Raw genomic sequence first — 21,279 nt, forward strand, 5'->3', positions numbered from 1 at the left:
AGTAGCTTCGTGCACCACTGCAAATTGAGGAGGTTCAAGTAAGTGATTCATTTGAGAAAAAGGATGTCTACAAAGAATTTCAGAAGTACTCTTACAGAAACACCTAGTTTCGCTAAATGTACAACAGTTGGGCTGTTCACCGCATTTATAGATGGGGAAAAAAACTTAAATAGGTTGGCTTACACGATTTGCTTTCCTTTCATTGGCAATAGATACATGAAATGCTTGCTGATTTGTGGTGTTTGTTATCCTAGAGGCTGGGTCAGGCAGGAAAACATAAGACCTGCCCTCAAACTCACAGTCCATTTATTTAATGAAAAAATATACCCCTTGTGTATTACACAAAATAAAGGACAGGCCTATAGCTTGTGTACTTAAAAAAAAAAAAAAGGGGAAATAGATAGAAAGAAAATAAATTTAAACTTTAGGCAGTTATTGCATCATTTAAAAAAAACAACCAAACAAACCCTTATCGATTCATGATTATCTTGTGAGTATACAAAGCAGAAACCAGAAAGACAGATATTGTATCTAATTTACTTTGAGAGATTTATTGCAATCTATTTTCACAATTTCATATGAAGACTTTTTAACAGTGTTGTTGTTCTCACCTGCTTCTCTACCTGACACTCACGGAAATTAACAGTTGTCTGGTTTCCTCCTGATTTTTAAATTGCAAGCAGTTATTTTAGCTTTCAGCCAATTCTGTACTTCAGAATAGTCAACCTTGCTGACATAAGTTAAAAATGCTGAATTTTTATTGCATAATTTATTAAAATGTTTAGAAACATGATACAATTTAATGTGACACTAGAATACTAACTCATAGTATTACATTTTCATGAAAAATGTGCACAGTTGCCAATACAAAGAGTCTTGATCTGTTAAAATATTTTTTTAAAATAAACAGCTAAGGATAAAAAAAAATTATTGTGGCACTTTAGTAAATGAGGGGGTTTTTTATTGCATATTATAATGCTCAAATCAATACAGGTTCATCAGTAGCAGGGGATATGCTTGCAATCGTATCATATTTGCAGGGCAAATAATCTCAAACTTTCAAAAGCAGCTCATGTTAGGGTGTCAGCCGTTTGGGATCCCGTGGGAACATGGAGGTCTGACGAACATTATGCAGCCCTAGGTACAGCATGGTTACTCTTTCCAGCCCTACAACAAATGGAAAAAAAACCATCAGCATAGTCAGTCTTTTGTTCAAAACTCTTAAGAAGCCAAAGGTACTTCGTACCTACAGCCAGCCTCACAGAGTAGCGTGACCCAAGCCTGAGATGTGTGCATTAGCATGCCCGACTCCAGAAAGGAGCTAGAACCAAAAATTACAGATTTTACATACAGCTTTCTGCCATGATACGGACTTCATCTGGAGCATGTATCAATAAGCAATGGTATGAGAAACTCAGCCCTGCTCTGAATCACTTAGGACTTTCAAGAAAGACGGCGTAGAAAACTGAAACGGGAGGTAGGTAATCGGGAGAACTGTATTGTGAATACAGTAACAGAAGCATAGTCCAAACCACTCTGAACAGCTTCAGTGTAGGAGACATTACGTGCCATCAGCAACTACAGTAAAAACCTACAGCTGGGGAATTTTATCCCAAACCCTCTACAGTACAAAACTGTAGATTCAGCAAAAGTACCTGTGTAACTACCTGCTGGTATGTTTATGATAGTATTTAACTGGCCATTGTGCTCTTTCTTCCTGAAATCTTAGAGGTTATGTGTGTAATGTGGAACAGGGAAGGACTTCCTAGTCCATGGGGCACCCCAGCCATGCTGAGATGAAACCTGAATGCATGCTACTTTTCACACGGTGCCCTGCTATATGTTAAGGCTGCCATCTGAAACAGCTAGAAACCAGTGTTAATTCTCGCAGCATCTCCTGTTTGGCTGGTACTTGGCCTGACTGCTGGGATGTGCCATGAGGAGCATTTACTCTACAGAAGAGATGCAGCTTCAGCTTCCTTGATGTCAGTTCTGACTGGCCTAAATGATTTTTGGATCATGTGCAAATGCTGCATCTCCTTTGTTCACAAGTACTTCATGATCATCGAGGCTTACATCTTGCAGGTATTTCAAAACAGTTGTCGCAACAGCATATCGCAGATCTAATGCATTTACTGAAGGCATACGGTTTTTCTGAGAACATGCTGAGAATGTACTAAATATACTTTACAAAAGTAAGGCAAATGCAGAAAGACCAAATCAAAGAAATCATTGTGTTTTATTTATCAGGACCTACAAAGTGTCCTATTTCCATATGCATGAACAGGTTTCACCCTGCTAATGAAAGCAATGTGCATCATGGTAAATTATTATCGTTAAGATGCCTAAAACCTATCTTTTTTTCATTTGCATATGTAAAATACTCACACTCAAGACATGAAGCCTCAGTACCTTTGCTGAAACAATTAGCACCAACCAAACTAATCAGTAACGTTCAGTCAAATCACTGAATAAGACAGAAGCAACACTTATTTCTGCTCACTGCAGAACAACTTCATCAAATGCACCACGAGACCAGTGGCTTCTGGTATTAGTAGGCTATGGTAAATCCATACATAATACAGTATTTTATTGCTCCCTTAAATTTTCCTCATTGGTCAAATTTGACAGTGATGTGCCTGGGTAATAAATCAGCATTTTTTCTTGTGATCACCTACTTTTTAAACTTGCCAGACTGTGCCATTAATATTTTGCCTATTTATTTTATGATGATCTCTTTTAGCTTCATTTTAGCTTCTCTCCTTAAATTCTCCAGGATAAACAGCCCCATACATTTATCTAACAAGGCTACTATCCTGAATTTTATATTGAACCCTGCTTGAGACTAAGCAGTTTAAATGAAGCTCAGGATAACACAGAACAAAACAGAATACAGACACTTACCTATTCCGCCACCTGCATGTGGAGGTGCACCAAAACGAAAGGAATCGATATAAGCCTTTATTTTCTCCAAGTCTAGAGAGGAAAAAGAGATGTTTCTCACCTGCTTAACGAACTCCAAGCCAAACATACAAGTGACTAAAGAACTGCAAGCACAACAAAAAATTTGCCAATTTAACTTACAAACTAACAGTGGGCTTTTGCTCACTAAACATATAAATTATCCAGGACTATCTAGAAATTATGACTGTAACAGTTTTGTTTTATAATTCTGTTAATTTAATTTAATCAGGGAAAAAATTCTAGAATTGAGTAAGAGCTAGGCCCAACTGTTCATTTTAACTTACGGAAAACGGTGACTTCTTGAATAAACTGCAGTGAGAAAGAGAAGGTTTAACAACTATTTTTCCATCTTGCTACAGTGGGATCTACTCCTTTTTTGCTTCTGCCTACCTGCCAATTCACTTTGCCATCCACTGAAAGCATCATTTTAATCTACATTTTACTCTCGTGATCTCCAAATTTATTCTTTTAACCTTCTACTATCAGCTGGCCTTATGACTGCCAAGTCCCTTTTTTTTTTTTTTTTTAAATTTTACCAATGGATACTTCTTGTTTATCTGCTCTCAAAGGACAAACCAAACAAGGCTCTGTGAAACATTTGGAAGAGTACACTGAGTAAGACTTGTTTGTCTACTCTCATTCTGTTGAAGGTATTTCCTGCATTACATTCTCTCTGAAGCCCTTGGAAACAATTCTTTTTCATCAAGGTGTTGCTGGGAAATTAACTAGTTTCTTAATACCACCACTCTAGATTGAAATGGTTTAACAGAATTAGATGGATTAGCATTAAGAATAAAACAGTACTGTGATTGTACGACTGCCACATAACAAATTATGCCCCAAATTCTTCCTCTAAAGGAAACAAATCCAATCATGATTTATACTCTTTTAAATTCAGCTTCATGTTGTTTGACTTGTTACCGATGCCGTGATGCTGGGCTCTTTCTGTCAGCAGCTGAGGATCATGAATTCTCTGAGCTCCAGACAAGATCTCTTCCCCTCTCATGAACATATCATAAGAGTTAGAGCTTTTCTGTAAAAACAAAGATGAGTTTATTTCCTACCTACAGTTGCTCCATCCTTAGGTGGCAAATATGCACCTCTCAATAACTTCACTTATGATACCCAAAGTTGCGCAGTAAGAGTGCAATGCATTTGGAGTCTGCCCGGGAATTGCAGCCCTTTGGCTCCTCTCATTAGGATAGAGTTGATTTCAAAAACTGAAGTTCATCCATACACCCTTTGAAAAAGCATTACACTTGCATGTAGTTATCAAAGCAAAAGATGCTCTAAAGATATTTACCCAAGATTTAGGATTAAACTGGGGAATTTCTAACAATGTAAAAGCATATTTTCTGTTAAAGTGTCTGTTGCCCTGGAAGAATGTTTTTGCCTCTTCTCAGTGATGGCAATGCTTTCACCATGGAGATCTCTTCACAAAGCTCTCCCAATTTTAGCTTGATTTGTTTCTTTCTGGTATGTTTTCAGTAGTGAAGAGTAACTGTACACATTTTACAAGTCATGTAACACTGACCTAATCTTGTTATCAGAATTTTAATTATAAAAACAGATCATATAAATATACTTTATCTATTTTGTCAAGTTATTACAAAATAATTTAAACTACAAAAAAAACCCTATTGAGAACAACAAAGAATTTTACTTACCGGGTTTACTGGGTCTGGCATTGTATAAAAAGGCCTCACTGCAAGAGGGTATTTGTCAAGAATATAGAAGTCAGTGTCATACTGAAAGAAGATAATTTTTAAAAGTTAGTACAAGAGAAAATGATGTAAAGAACAAATTACAAGAGGAAGACACAACAGGTGAATCTTTGAAATTAAAAAAGGAATTCCCAATAACTTTCCATAAATTTGACAGTATTATGTTAAAAAGTAATAGCTGTCAATAAAAGTGGTGTATTACTTTTCAGTTTTCCAATACTACGTCTACTGTAAACTTAGGAATGTTTAGCAGTAAAATGTCTTGCTGTAGTAACAGGTATCTATTTTTTTGCCAAAGATCTCATCTTCTCCTATAGACTTAGTTAGAATCTGTTTGAGTTTTTAATTATCGTAAGAACTGGTTTTGGAACATGCTATCCTGTTCGGTGTACTCCATATAACAGGTGATAGAAATAAATATAAAAGATTGAAAATTGTTTGAAACAGCTAATTAATGATAAAGACAAAACTGTCAGTAGATTAAATAAACACCAACAAAATGGGAATGCAGTCAGACAATTGAAAAAATGCTTATGCTAATCACAAACTCTTCACAGCTTCTGCAGGGGCTGAGAAGTTCTGTTCTCAATCAGTGTGTAAAAAGTTGTTTTTACATGAAGTAGGCATTTATACCAACCCAATGACTCCATGACATCAGATTTCAGATTAAATGACAAATTTATTTATTCTAACACAATTGTTACCTTTTCCTTTACCAGACGTCCCAAGAGCTTTTCATTAGGTGTGCTGAAAAAGATTATCACCATGAAAATTAAATGATTTAAAATTGTACTGATTATATACTTCATAAAGCTAAAAAGATTTCAAGCTATAGATCTGCTGCACCCTGCCCTTTAGAAAATCTAGTACTCGTTTCTGAATGTTTTGGATTGTGCAGACAGTAATTTAAAAAATAAAGTGTATTTACTTCTGTTCCTAAATATTTTGTATTGGTCGTAGAAATCCCTTATACTAACTGACACCTACAGATATCCTTGCTCTTAATATAATGACTTCCTAGTCACCATATTCTGATTACTGAAGAATTTATTTCCCATTGGCATGTACCTTGTGCAAACATTTCTTCTTAGGCACAGTGATAAACACCATAAGCAGTTGCTGGGGAAATTATTTTGCTCTATCAAACTCTTACAACTGAAACTTCTTTGATGCACAAATTATTTAACTCTAAAATCACACACTGTCCTAATGATATTGGATATATTATGGGAAAGAACAGAGTTGGTTTTTTTTATTTATTAGTCAATCAATGGGAATGCAATCATGATTGCTTAATCATTTTCTTGAGCAGCAGAAAGAAGAAATGGGAAGCTATTACTGAAAAGAAAGGCCTTAAGACTGAGGAATCTTTTTGTTTAATCCTATTCAGAGACATGTGACAATTCACGTGAAGGACAGCAATTGTTAGAAAAACAAATGCTTTTTATATCCTTAGAATGTTCAAATTACTCTCACTTTATGTTGTAAGTCATTTTCTTTTGGATTTCAGAGTTTGTACATATAGTCTATGGTAAAAGAAAGGACTATTTTCATATCCGTTCATTTCTTTGTCAAGAGATCTGGATAGAAGTACTGTTTATTCCTCTAAAAGCTTGTGGATCCTTCTTGAGGGCTCGCAGCTGCACAGTACAAAACTGACACTTTACTACCACTTTCACAAGCCTCTGACACATTTGTGTACTGCCGAAGTACCTCAGATCTTCTTCATCACCCATCTCAACACCAGCCTCTCTAAGCATGGCCACAGCTTCACAGTATTCCAGCCTCAGAGTTGGTTCCAAAAACTTAAATGGCTCACACGGGAACTGTTTGTTCACTGTCTGAATTTCAGTTTGGAATCTATATAAGAGGAAACAAGAACAAAAGCAAAATACAAAACAATCACGAAATGTACTCTTCTTGCATCTAATAATGATTTTGCAATGGCAATACAATTTTGCCACAAGAGGTCCCTCTTGCAACATAAAAAACTGTTTTAAAGCCACTTCTGTAGAAATTCTGTACAATCCTAATGAAATTTTTAATATAAGTTCATGTACCTACTTCAATGATATACATGTCAATATTTTACTATTCTGTTTTATCCCTTTTGTAAGAAATAATTGACTAGGTCAAATTTTCACAGTAAAGACGTCGAGAAATCATCCCTTTGATTTGTAATTACCTGCGTCGTTACTTTGATTTGGGTAATACCCTATTTCAACTCTAAAAAAGAAATTTCCTTCTAGACAGATGAAGAGATTTGCATTTCTGCTGGCAAGATAGTCTAATTTGTAAGCAAATGAAAACCACTTCCTAAACTTCTGGCCTGGCTTTTCAATGAGTTAGACTGTGAATAATGGAACATAATCTTTGCTGCTTTCATGGCAGAGATGCAGGCTCTTACAATAAATTTGATTCAGAAAAACTTTCTTTGACAGTAAATATTAATTTCAAAATAGAACAATCAGTCTACCTGTAGTGGCACAAAAAGAAGGATGTTTTAGACTAATGATGGATCATTTCTGTTAGAAAGTCCATTCAACAGTAAACAAGTTTTCTTAGTGCAAGCTAGCATACTCTAGGAGATGCAACTCGGGCTAAAAATAGACCGTTTACTGGCCTATGGCTTGAGTGAACTTTAAAAGTCAGGCACAAAGAAATAGTTAAGAGCAAAGCAAAAACGTTTGTTTTGAAGTTCTGTTGTAAATCAGATTACTAATGATTATCTGACAAGCTGAGGATAAAATGCTCACCCATTTTGTAGTTCAGTGCAAGAGATCTCAAACAAAGTTGCTCATGAAATTAAAAATGCTCTCATTACCTTTCCTGAAGTCCCTTGAATATCTGCACCAAGGTATCTGCAATTTCATCTACCACTTCATGATAGTGATAGTTAAAAGCCATTTCAATATCCAGACCAACAAACTCAGTCAGGTGTCTGTGTGTATTGGAGTCCTCAGCTCTAAATACTGTAAAATTAAACAACAGAAATTCTAACTGACCTGGAATTACCATTCCATTTTGAAAAATAACACTGACAATCAATCACATCAGCATTTGGAGCAGGCAAAGCTGTCTTTAGACATGACAATTCTCACTGAAAAACAAACAAAAAAACCCTAGCTGCCTCAGAGCATCATTTATAACAACAGTGACAGCATTATTGTAGCTGTGGTGCTCAAAGGATACAAGACAGACCAGACTTGTAGAGATGCAACAGAAGTGGAAAACACAGACAAGCTTTCAGGTACACAAGAACTTTCAGATTTGAAAACTGCCTTTTTCAGAGGAAATGGACTTGTGCATGTGTGTTTTTGTTTTTTTTTTCAGATATATGAGTCTAATATAAACGTGTCTTCCTATAAACCATGACTCATTTGTTTGTAATTAACAAGAAATTTAAGATCTTCTGAATTATTTGCACTGTTGTTGTTTTTTTTAATAAGTTGTTATTGACTTGTTTTCCAGTATTTCCACCTTACTTACATCTTTAAACCTGTCTTTGAGGTCTTGGAAAAAAAGGAGTTTTTTTCTAATATAAAGCTGTATCACCACCTAAAGAGGCCATGTCCTATCAGCTTTTGAGAAAGAGCATGAGATTGGAAATTATTAATTTTTTATTATTTACTGACAGCTCAGTTAAAAGTATGTGTTTTCTAAATAAAGTTGTTTGGTACATATACAAAAGCAAGGGGTAAGTGTATGTTAATACGCAATCTGAAGTACATAAAACCTAGCTTGCCGATTTTAACTTCTTACTACTGGGCAACTAAATGCAACTAGGCAACTACCGGGCATGGTTAATAGGAAACTATGGCTTTAGTAATCACAGTGTTGTTCCATGTTTTACTAACTTCATCATATTATCAATTTCCAATGCAACTCTATTCTTTCTCCTCACGGAACAGCAGGCACTGGAGAAGAGTACTCCACCCTTATTTCAGCACTTTAGTTTTGTTCCAGCAGCTTCTCAACTTTACTCTCGTTAGTCGTCCCAACTGAAATTTGTGTTTGGTAAGTGAAACTATATTAAGTGAAACCATTCAAAGCTTTTCAGTGTGCATGTTATCTTATTTGTACCACAGCTACTAAAAGCCATGACTGCACAGTTCACACTTTAGACAAACCAACGCTTTTCTTACCTGGACCAACGCAAAAAACCTTTTCAAAGTCAGCACATATACACATCTGCTTGTACAGCTGTGGGGACTGAGCCAGGTAGGCACTGCTTTTGAAGTAAGATACAGTAAACACATTGGCTCCTCCTTCACTGGCAGCTGAAAAGCAAATACTTGCAGTAATTATTAAAATAAAAACGTAAAAAATAAATCAGAGGTAGAATGATAGACTATTTGTGTTACATTTAGAGATCAGAAGGTGATTTTTCTTCGAAGCATATTAGAGGAAAAAGATGTATTTGCATCCATTAATGCTAAGGGAAGTTTTACAGCTTAGGACTATCACACATTGTCTTGCAAATCTGCAAATTTAGTTGGGGTAGTTTAAAAATGTTACTATTCCCAGCTGTCCTTCACTTTAGAGTGAGAACAGCAGAGAATGCATGCTTGTACCACCACATCTACTTGCAGCCCAGTATTTCTGTGGAAACCAATCTTTATCAGTGACGTAGGCTGCCAGGGGTTAACTGCAGAGGCTGAGATGAAAGTACATATCCTGTTTGGCCAGGACCATCCTCTCTAACCGAAGGCATAAATATCTCTCAGAGCCAAAACAGATTTACCAGAGGGCATCTTCCAAAGGTATAAAGCTTATCCTCAGTTTGAGGCAGTTTTCTTAGAAGGTTACCTTGAGAGAACAGGAACCAAGAACACACGCATTTGAATCCCTTACTGCAAACTGCCTACCAAAACTATCATCTGAGTCCCTTTGCCTTTCCATTTCCCAGTGTGTGATATGAGAGTTGTAGTTACCTAACTTGCTAACAAAAACATGCCAGTGAAAAATGTTAAGATAACTCTAGGTAAAGTACTAATTGTTATCATTACTAACCACTCTACTGAGATTAATGTTTCTTTTCTTTCATTACCACTACTCCCACTGAAATGGTTTCAGTGAATATTTAGTTATTTTTGAATACAGGTAACTTTTAAAATCTTACATCTTAGAACAGCTATGATATTTAAATTTGAAGTTTAGTAAGGATTGCATCGACTTCATTTAGTTATTTTTACAAAATATGATCTCATTCAAACAATAGGATGCTTGCTTGCTTGCTTTCAATGGTACACTGCACAGTAAGAATAGCACACTTCCTCTCAAAGGTTCTACATAAATAAACTACTTGGGAGTGTTTAGTACTTCATGCTGTTTCAACTGTCTCTGTAGGAAAAGAGTTATCTAATCCTATGGTTGAACGATACTTTCCATGTTGAAACAATAATTGTTTACATGTATTTTGTTAAAAAGCCCTTTATCTCAATAAAGAACTGGCTTCAAAAATATAAGTACAAAATTATAGATAATATATATACTGAATATAAAATTCAGTAGGCAACATGTATGTATATAATGAATGTACATACAATGAAAATAATAGAAATATTCTGTCCTACATTTTCCAGGCCATATGTCTTAGCAACATCAACAAAACCTCGAAGAATACTAGTAAGACGGGAAAAAAACATCCATCAGTAGATCAAGTAATTTGACTTTTGAAAACAAAGCAGACCCACAACAGAACTAGAAGCAAAAATCTACATTTCCAGGCTTTTACTCGGGCTGAAGCTGTTACGCCACACTTTCAGAAAAATAATCTACCACCTTCTATTCAGCCATATGTTCATTGTTGAAGAATTGACATACTGTATATAAAGGCATCATCTTTTATACCATTATATGTTGTTTGTAACTTCTTTATAATGGAAGCAGCTTTCAATCTACATTAGAGTGGGGGGCTTTTTTCATACTGAGAAGGGAGCTGGCAGCACTCAACATTGAGAACACTGATTTGAAGAACAATGCATATGATCAGACATCTGTATTTAACCAAATTAAAAATTTAAATGCACTGCAGAGTACATAAATCAGGTATATATAATATTTGTCCTGTCATTCTTTTAACATTCAAAATCAGGAGAAAAGTAAAGAACAACTTTGATACCTACTAGAAGAAGTTTGCTATGTTGCATCTAAATTAGAAATAGAACTTTATCTTTTTTAAATAAAAACTTAGTAAACTTTTGGCATATAGATATGTTGAGCAACAGTAAAAGAAGCAGACCTGTAGCTGCTGGATCACATATACAATACCTGAAATGATTTTGGGAGTCTGAATTTCCACAAATCCCTTGCGAATAAGAGTTTCTCGGAAAAGCTGACAAATACCAGACTGAAGGCAGAAGATTGCCTGACTAGTGGAGGTCTATAAGAAGAAGATAAAATAATGAATCCTACGTTAGGTGTTTTTTTTTTCCTGAGTCTCTTACTTTTTCTGGACAGCTAGAAAGATTAATCTCTTCTCTTGGCAATACTTTATTGTTGTATTTGCCTAAACAGAGAGAAGTGCAAATCACTAATTGTTTATTACAAACAGAAACATCAAAGGAAACAAGAGAAACTCCTCATTTCAATTTATGGCATATTCCGTTATAAAGGAAGCACTATGGTCAGTTCTACATTTAAACAATCATTGATTTATGAGATGTAGTTCTGCAAATAAAGGTTTTATAGTAAGAAATTGAATAAAAACTCTAAACCTATTAAAAACTGAACTAGAACAACTGCAGTAATATACAGTGCATGATAAAAGCAAAGCCCTCAATAACTTACATAAGGTAGAAATGTTTGTGTCTCTATTAAAGGCTAGCAAATACAATGTTTTTCATGTAAACACACAGCCACATGTTAACCATGTAAAACACTGCCACAAAAACATCCCAAAAACAAGGTCAAAACTCCCAGCACTTAAAGCAGTCTACATAACACCTGATCATATGAACTGCAGTTCTTCTGTCTTTTCAAAATTTACTCCAAAAGTATATTTAGCTGAAAAGAAAAGTAAAATTAGCTGAATTGATCATCTACTTTTTGTTTATGTACGTGATAAAGTTAAGCTACTTATCTAGTTAGCAAATACCTACGCTAAATGTTCCTGTAACACTCTTGAGCTTTAGCGTGAAGAAAAAAAAACCCTCAGTGAATACTGAAAACACTGCAATACGTCAGTACTGAACCTATATCTGATTTTGTGCCTGCAGCATTTAAGAGCCGACAGTTAGCAACCTAGAAGCATATATAAAGCCTAACAAATTTTTGCAAACAACTAAGAGAACGGTTCTTTACGACAATCTGCGTCATAGCACTGTTTACTTCTCCTTTCTGAAAGGTACCCAACTTTTCAGTTAGGGTAAGAGCAGCCTTGTGGGCTTTTTCACATGACTCCAAGCAAACCACAAAACAAAAAACCCCCAACCAAAACAAATTATATAAGCACCCAAATTTAGACAGTCAGTCAGTAGATATGTTGAAATAAAGCTACAACCATCATCTCTGCAAGATAAAGATAGCGCTTCACTGAAAAAAACAAAAGAAAAACTGTAATAATACGGCAGATCTGTAACAATTTGGAGTTATTTGCAATTTTAGCTGACCAATAAATATCTCAGGATTGTAAGTGGTTGAGTCTAGTACATAATAGCTGGCAGCTCTCACTGTCTGATAGCATTAACCACAGCTGCTACTCCCACTACTTTCAAAATGAAGGAAATGAGGTTTTGAGCAACAGTTATAAAAGTACCCTCAAACTTTTTCACCTTTTTTACGCAGGTCTCCCAGAATCAGACACACGCTAAGACTCTGCCTGAGTTCTGGGCATAATTTGGCAGTGTTACATCAAAATACCAGGATGATTCACAGGGTAATTTTTTTTCCTCTTTTTTTTTTTCCTCTATCCTTCTGATGAACCAACACTAGTTTCATGCTAGAGCAAGTAAGAATGCAGTCCTAAGTCATATAGTCCTAGGAAAAAGAAAAATGGTTGCTAAACCCAGTCTGAAAGCAATTAATTGGTCTGTCCCAAAAGTGCGCACAGAAACACAGCCAGTCAATAACACAGTTTTCCACTAACAATAGTTCATCAGGTAGTAAACTTCTCCTGGCTTTACTGAGGATGCAGAGCAAAGACTCTGTCTTCCTAATCCCATCAATAACAATAAATTATGCTTAAAAAATAATATTTCTAAAGCAGCCAAATTCACAGATCTGAACAGTGAAGCTTTTATGTAACTACAGACCAAGGAAAGAACAAGCAGCAAATCTCCGTACCTCAAGTTAGATCTGACAAGACCACTCTTCCTCCTACCAAAGGTAGCCGAGTTTCAGTGCCCATTCATTCAAAGACTGCCAACAAGGATAACTGTTGAGAATTTGTGATACTGCAGTCTCTTTGTAAGAATTAAACAGACCAGCAAGACATTTGAGATAAGCTCCTGAAGAACTGCAACTGTCAACATGCAGTGGAGTTAAATGGATGACATCAGAAGTTCTATGTGCCACTACAACTTTCCAAAGATTTTAAAGATGATGCTGTATCTACACAAGGAGGAAAACTTTACAGATTTAATTACATCCTTCACACTTGTATAAAGTTTAGGACACAAAGAGAGTGAATTTATCTTAAGAAAATAATTCAGGCTGTTATCCTGTCTTTAGCTGAGATGCGGGTATGTGTATTACCATGTTTGGTACACTGGTAAGTAACACAGTTACCATGAGTTACCACACTTAGATACAAAACAGCAAACTAAAGACAGGGACAGCTATCAAAATGAATGGATTTTTACCTTTGCCTTAAAAAAGATTTTGCCATGGCATTCTTTTCCTGTAGTGTTTACTCTAATATGAACTATTCCATCTATAAATTGACAAACTATCTTATCTGAGACTATGGCAAACAGAGGAAATATTCCTTCAAGAGTTAAGCAGAAACAAAACCAAACTTATGCCACTTAAGTCGTGTTGCAATTAACAGTGTTAATGTTTTAACTCAGTCTGCAGAGTTGATTTTACAGCAGAACTCTTTATTTTTAATAATCACCTTTGTTACAGATAGCAGAAAAAAGATTTAGCTAACAATGCTGAAATAGGAGTTTCGGTCACAACCTCAGTCTAATTTCACTTGTATGCTTATTATTTAAATTCCACAAAGCAAAATACTACTAATAATATAAACAGAGCACATTTTAACACTATAAGCAAGATTATAAAAACAATTATCATGCTTCATTCAGCACAAGCTGCAGAGTTAGAATAAAAGCCATGTAAGTTGCCAGAGACCAACAAATGTGTTTCAGTAGAATTGATGGCAGTTAACACCTTATGTGATTATATCTCAAAGAGGTGCGACTGAGGCACAGACGTGCAAAGTTGTGAACTTTTCTTTTTACTCTCGCCTCAGTTTTGCTTTTCTGTTTGCCTGCTCTAACTACCTGTCTTCCACCATGAACAATCACTAAATGCATAAAGTAGGCTAAATAAAAAGGGAAAATAATGCAATCTATATTCCTCTAAGTAATATACATTGTTTTAAATACTGTAAATAATTTTGTAATTCCGCTACTATATAAATGAGCAATGAAGTTTTTGCTAAGAATAGGATCTATGTTAAGTAACAATTTTTAAACCCCATAGTGATTGAAGTCAACTTTTATTCAAATTTCAGTATTACTTATAGTACAAGAAGATATGAACATAAAGTTTGTTGTCTAAATGACTAAAACTGTGCTATGTCTTCACCACCAAATCACTACCCACAATAAAATAAACTGTACATCTGCTTGTTCATTACAGCTTGAATTCAGTCTGGAAAAACAGAGCTTTTGCAATGAGTAAATTGAATTCAACACAATGAAATCAAGCTTGAAGTAATCGAGTATTTTGAAAAAAAACTGCATTAAGATCAGCGTACAGTTGGATTACCATATAACACAGTCTGACATCCATAAACTGTTAGAGATAAAACTTAATGTTTATGCTCTACTGTGACCAGTTTAAACAGGATAATATTGACCCTAAAAAGACTATGCTTTGGTCTCAATGAACTGTGCATTAGCAGACACAATTATAGCATCAGGACTGCAAAATGCATATAATTCAAGTCAAATTTGGACAGATACTGTCAAGATCCAACCCTGCTGGATGTCAAAAATAAGCCAAAGCAAGGACATCGGTCAGGTCCATTATTAAAACTTTATGAACCTGGATTGATTTTTTTCTTCAGAGGAAGACATACAAAAAAGCAAAACCCAAAAGTCAGTGTTTCACTTGTCTTTTCTTCATTGTTTTTCATCTACTGCAGATCTTAATGAAAGATCCTGTAGGTGTTTTTACAGATATGGGAAGTCTACACACCACTGAATACTTTAGTTAAACTTAAGAACAGTAGAAAAGTAAAGATCTAAAAACACAGTCAGTGCTCCAATTTGCCTTTTTTAATTGTTCCAATAAAGGAACAGCAAATCAAACATCTCTAGAATCAACTGTTTTGACTTTAGCCTATCATGAAAAAGAAATATTTAGTTCAACAGCAGTTTCCTCATGGTCACCTGTGGTTATGTGAAAGAAAATCTAGACTATACAAGGACTCTTCTTTCTTCTTACCACCTCTCTTGTCTCTACATCCACATTTTTTCTACTCCACAATTATGTGATCTGTATTTTATGAGTTAACCCATCAGGAACAGATTCAGTCTTCGTCAGTCATCATTGCTTAGAAAGGATTTTTAAAACCTCTCCACCCTAAATAATCACCATTTTCCCTCCATACATCAGAATAACAACTACAGCAACAGCTTGGGATCTTGGCATTTAAGTACTTCTCATCCCTAGCCTTAAAAAAACTACCAGACACCTCTGGAAGATCTTTGTCAGCAACCAAAACGCAAGACTGTTAAAAATACAGTGCACTACTCAATCTATTTTCACATGTACACAAGAATGGAAGTCTTGCAATCTTTCTAGAATATTTTGCATTTTACATCTCCACTAATATAATTTCCTTATTATTAATTGCAGTCCTTCTATTGCATCATAATCAAACTCTCCGTAGTATACATCATAGCTGGATGGTGTGATGCCATTTTTGGAAATCTAGTCCCTTTCATTCATGGAATAACTGAGTTTCACAGCTCAACTTTATCACAGTTTGGCCCTATCCAATGAACTCCTTAGTTAATCACTACTTAAAATTAGTTAAACACTACTTAAAATTAGTTAAAGTACCTAACTACTTTGAAGAATGTATTTAAAGGGACAAAAAGAATTTTAATTCCATACTAAGGACTTTTTTTAGTCTGAGTCTAGCCAAGATCTATGCATTTAGTTTGTTGAATCTTTCTCCAAAAAATAGTAGTTCTCTTCTTGATGTTTGACGGCATCCTTCTTCCTTAAAAAACTGGGGCACTGAGGAAACCAGAACTAGATGGCACATATATCTGTGGTTGGACTTCCGCCCACACTTGGAGCCGATCATCACAGCATCTCTGTTAGAACTACTCTGTTAACATTTCTTCCCCGCTGCCCATGATTTGGTTTTCCTAGAAGGAAGAGATATGGGAGAGCAGTGGCTAACAATGGTTTCAGGTATCTCTCTGAGCTTTTAGCACATGACGTCTTCTAATCCTCCTTAGAACGTGCCTACGTATGCAGTGCATTTGAAACATGAGGGGCGCTCTGAACTCCAGCCAAATCACTGAATGTCAGTTACTACTTGGAGGCAAAGCTCCTGCAGAACAAACAAAGAAAACTTATGAATAGGCATGAGCCTACTGTTCCAAAGTAATATGCTTTTGTTCTGAAACAAATAATGAAATGTGTAACAGAAGATACACACAGAAATGTGACACAGTCAGAGACAGACACTTTTCCCATGCACGGGAGGAAGGAAAGGTAGATACCTAAGCCTAATCAAGGCAAAGCTGTGGTCAGGTTATATCCAGCCATGGGTGCATGCAGAGGACAAGACATAAGGCACTGAGATTTGATGTTTCAACCTTCCATCAGTTTCGTAAAAAGTTAACCTGAATTCCTGTTTAGCATGAAATAGCTGTGCAGCACCACACCGCGGCAGCTGTTGGAGGTAAGGAGAAAAATAGCTTCTCTAGAAAGCAAAGTTAAGGTTCAGACCTCAAAACAACATGTCAAACATTGCTGAATAAATGATGTACTGACAATGGTTGGGACACGTAAGTTAGAAAAGGTCATAGCAGCATCCACTTAGCTCACCAGCTGTACCCTCCAGGCAAAACGCTGACAACTAATGTTCTAGTACTATCCTGGCAGAGATATATAAGAAGTATTGGGATAGTCCTGCTGGACTACTGAATGTCTGCAAGGACAGAAGAATTTTAGCCGACCCCCTTCTGTTCCATCTCTTGTGTTTATTCTGGAATTACAGTCTTCCTTCTTCTTCCATTACTATATACCTTCTTAGGTTTTACTCTGCAAATGCCCTCATCCAAATTACAGCCAAGGCTATATTCATGCCATTTTTTCCAGCTAGTGTTTTTAACTGTTACTTCCTTTTGTATTGTTTCTCTGTTTTCTTTGGGGTTCATGGCTCTTTCCAGGTTATTACACAGGTATTTCATTAATTTAATGGATTTTCTTAAGTTTCTCTGGAGTGCTGTTGAGTATTTTTCTTCATGACCAGACGTTCAAGTAAAACTTGCACTTTGAGGATCCCAGAGTTCTCCCTTCTATTTAGTACACTGCCTTACCACTACCATAAGCCGATGATCCTTTAAATTATTTTCACCTTCAACCATTAATACAGAATTCTTCTGATCAAAAGCTTAATTTAAGACACAGATGAAGAAACCAATATGATGAGATACTGAGTATCCTGAAAAGTAATCACAAATTGAAGTTCCTCAGTAATATACATAAGGTCAAGTGAAAAGCAATTAACTTTGGTCCAAGTAAAACAATTTGCACAAGTAGTTTTAGTTGCTGAAATAAGGATCAGCTATTCAAACATTTTAAGCATCTCAGTTCCAGAACTTTTCAAAATTTTCCAATAAATAGCTGATTTTTTTGTTTTATTTCCCAGTTCCATAGATTGATTTACTGAGAAACTGTCATTAGCAGAACTTTGAAGGCATTACTAGATACACCATAAAAATGAGCTAAGCACACTCCTCATTCAATGAAAAGTTGATTAAAATTTTACTGTGGAGAGCCAAATATGGGAAAAGACCAGAAAGCCTCATTTCAGTATGAATGGTTAGTTAGTTACACATTGTTTCATAAAAAAGAACAAAAGTTCTGTAAGTGATTTAGTAGATAGTTTTTTGCTGCTAATCAGAAAGAGTAAGTATTTGAGAGCTATATGAATTCACAGAAGGTTGTATCTCTATGACCTGGATGAAGAAAAGTGTTTCAGAAAAAAAAGAAAAAAATATGAATTCTGTAGAAGAAACAAAGAGAATGAGATTGGTACCATAGCCTGGTACAATTTCACTTGACAGATATGCATTACAGCACCTCAAATTCAGAACTACCATCTTATGCCCAAAAACTGTAGTAAGAGGTCAGTTGTGAGTACGAAAGACTACATTTGAGAAGAAATGTTGTCTCTAAATTGTCCCTATTCAGTCACCTTTGACTTTTGTAAATAAAAAAGCCCAAGTGTATACATGGCCACATGCCAAATCCTAAATGTTCACCTTTAAATTACTAACACACGTTCTTCGATTCATGTCAGGAAGGGTGAACATTTAGGAGTTAAAAAAACTGTGTTTTCACAATGCCACGCACAAATAGAAAAATATTTTGTTTATTTTTCCTCTGGCCAACAATACACTTCCATCAAATCCCTGACTTTTATAGCTTCAAGGATTAGAAATATGAAGAATAAATACTTGTACGCAAGCATGCAACACAGCACATTCCTTACCCTCAGATCAATGACTCTGTTGTCCAGTCTTGTATCTTGGTTTACAGTAGCTCTTCCATCCTAAACAGTTGTGCAAAAACATATCATGAGTACATACACCTAAAAAAAAACCCAAAACAAAACAAAACCCACGAACACACAAAAAAACCCCCACCAAAACAAAATCAATGGTGAAAATCATCCTTTGGCTAAAAACCAAGGGCTACATCTAAGTTCAGTAGAATTTCTAGATCATTCTAGAAAGAACATACAGCAAATTGGCAGCATAGCAAAGCTTAAGGTGTAACTTTTCCCAGAGGTCACAGGCAAAACTCAGCTATGAGGATCCAGAAGACACACACACACAGAAGACTGCAAACCCTCTGGTTTTGACCTTCTACTACAGTTCATCAGGCATCAAAGCTATAGAGATTTCTAACAAAGTTCTGGATAACAAAGGAAGTAAAATGCAAGTCTAACAAAACCCCAAAATCACTGCATTAAGGAAGTTTCCTGGCTTTCACGCTTTTGTTCAATTACGAAGACAATAAAAAGTATTTGAGGATACAAAGTTTTCACCTCCTCTCCTTCCACTTCTGGCCGAACAGCATCATCCAGCTGTAAGGGCAGTCGGGGTTCAGCTAAACTGATCACATAGATCTGAAATTGAGACAGGAACAGAAATAGCACGAAATTCAGCTCAAAAGGAGGTGTGATTTACAAAAGGATATTTCTGGCACAGACTTGAAACAGTGTTTGCATAGGCTGTTAGCTGTAAGACTGTGATTTTATTCAAATACTTGAGATACATGGGTGCGTTCTCATGACAATACTGGAAGTGCTTAGTTCTTATTTTCCTTTTTAAAGATTAAAAATATCCTTTTTTCTTCTGAGAAGCATTGAGTTGAGCAAGTACACACTGCCTGAGGGACAAGCCTACTGGCATGAATGCAAGGTCTGAAACTGCTAGATTTCACAAAGTTTTAGATTCTGATTCCAGCAAGGCCATCCTCCTGTTCTCATTGTTAATATATTATTTTTACTTATCATCTGATTATATCTGAAAGAGCCATTTCAGATTGAAAATTTATGAGATATCTAACACATAATCAGAGAATGAAAAAAACCCTTGCCTTGCCTTACAGGCTAGTCATAGATGCAGTGAATTTGATAATTCTTTCCGAAAAATCAAGCATACGATAATCTGCACATACATTAAAATGTTTCTTCAAAATCTGCAGATTTTCCCCAAAATCTGGTGAAACACTGCTAGCTAAAATTTACCTTACTGCTGTAACTATAATAGCCATTGTACTCTGCTCTTGAGGCGACTGTGTTTCAGCTTTATTGTAGGCGTACAGTTTGGTTGGAAAACTTTAGAAGGAAAGGATATTACATAAAGGTTTAAATATGCTTTCTATTTAAACAAATTATGAAGTTGCACTTCCTCCAGCCCTACAGCATAAGCTACAGGAATTTCAGATTTCAAGAGCTTCCATACTGCTAAGCCAGTGCTTTACTTTTGCTGAGAGTTATGTATCCCATTCCATTGTACTAAGGGGAAGGTTGTAACTGTCTGATAAAGAAGAAACTTCTGACTTGCACTTAAAAAGCAGCAGACTTTTTATTACAATATCTGCTGCAGTTAAGAATCGAAACCTAGAATTACAAGCATTCCTAGCCAAATTATTCTAGTGAGATACTTTAATTTGTACTGCAATTCAAATGGAAGATAAAAATTGGAAATTCTAAAAATCAAATCTCTTAAAACCAGAAATGTTTAATGTTTACATATGATACACTGGAATTTGTAGTTTAAAGCATTTTATTTCTCTAGTATGGGACTGCTTACTGACAAAGTTTATATATGTAGATGGACAGCCTAGACAGATATCTCTCAAACAATTAACCAGTGCTCCATTTGACCAAAAATTTACCCTTTGAACATGAAGCTCAACATCTTGCTGAGTACAACCTCCGATTTTCTGATGTGCTTTCCTCACAACGCCTTCTACATCCACAATGCTCTCTTTGTTGATGCTGTCAATAAAGGTAGGATAGGAGGCTTACTAAATTTCACTGCACACCGCACCAGACACAGTACTGAGTACTAGGAAATTCATGTACTGTATGGACTACTGGAACAACAAAACAGAGTAAGTATTTAGGTAAAGTTACTTATTTTAAATATATATAATAACTGAGTAATGAAGGACTTTGCTAAAATATTCCTAGCCACAATAAATTCAAACTGGGATGGAAGACTTGGGAGGGAAAGAATTATGATTAAGCTTAGTGCTTGCTCGTTCTTTTTGTGTGTATACATAAACTGACAAGTTGCACCGTTCTTTTTCTAGGCCACATACACTCTTGTATGTGTCAGCTGATGCAATTATCTGAAAGATGTGTCTTAACCAGCAGAACAACAAACTGAAAGGAAGTCCTAGATCTGGAGGGGAAAGTCAAAACTGGTTGAGCTTGTTTAAACTACATGACTTGTTACTGAAAAATGCAAGATGCTTTTAAGTAATTTCTCTAAGACAAGGGACATCTTAATTGCTTTCCACTAACAGCCACTAATAGTACATTAAAACACCATACACTACCTTGAAAGTCTTCCAAAAATAGGATATAAAGTATGTGTGTTATAAGCAAACAATAACAAAAGCCTTGAGAGTCACAGGTGAGAAAATAATT

The 21,279-nt window shown here is 35.7% G+C and overlaps 1 protein-coding gene across 1 annotated transcript in view; it reads right to left on the bottom strand.

Annotated features, from left to right (window-relative positions):
* Positions 1–539: 539 nt before the first annotated feature.
* Positions 540–21,279, bottom strand: part of DARS (aspartyl-tRNA synthetase) — a 40,561-nt gene continuing 19,821 nt past the window's right edge. The window contains exons 4-15 of the mRNA XM_010292239.1: positions 20,520–20,622; positions 19,162–19,242; positions 18,604–18,663; positions 10,962–11,073; positions 8,834–8,968; positions 7,513–7,660; positions 6,402–6,548; positions 5,393–5,435; positions 4,632–4,712; positions 3,886–3,997; positions 2,905–2,976; positions 540–1,167 (exon numbers count right to left, since the gene is read on the bottom strand). Coding sequence (XP_010290541.1) covers positions 1,076–1,167; positions 2,905–2,976; positions 3,886–3,997; positions 4,632–4,712; positions 5,393–5,435; positions 6,402–6,548; positions 7,513–7,660; positions 8,834–8,968; positions 10,962–11,073; positions 18,604–18,663; positions 19,162–19,242; positions 20,520–20,622 — 1,186 coding nt within the window. The 3' untranslated portion in view covers positions 540–1,075. The remainder of the gene's footprint in view (positions 1,168–2,904; positions 2,977–3,885; positions 3,998–4,631; positions 4,713–5,392; positions 5,436–6,401; positions 6,549–7,512; positions 7,661–8,833; positions 8,969–10,961; positions 11,074–18,603; positions 18,664–19,161; positions 19,243–20,519; positions 20,623–21,279) is intronic.

The sequence above is a fragment of the Phaethon lepturus genome, unplaced genomic scaffold, assembly GCF_000687285.1.
Source record: "Phaethon lepturus isolate BGI_N335 unplaced genomic scaffold, ASM68728v1 scaffold16418, whole genome shotgun sequence".
Taxonomy (NCBI): Eukaryota; Metazoa; Chordata; class Aves; order Phaethontiformes; family Phaethontidae; genus Phaethon; species Phaethon lepturus.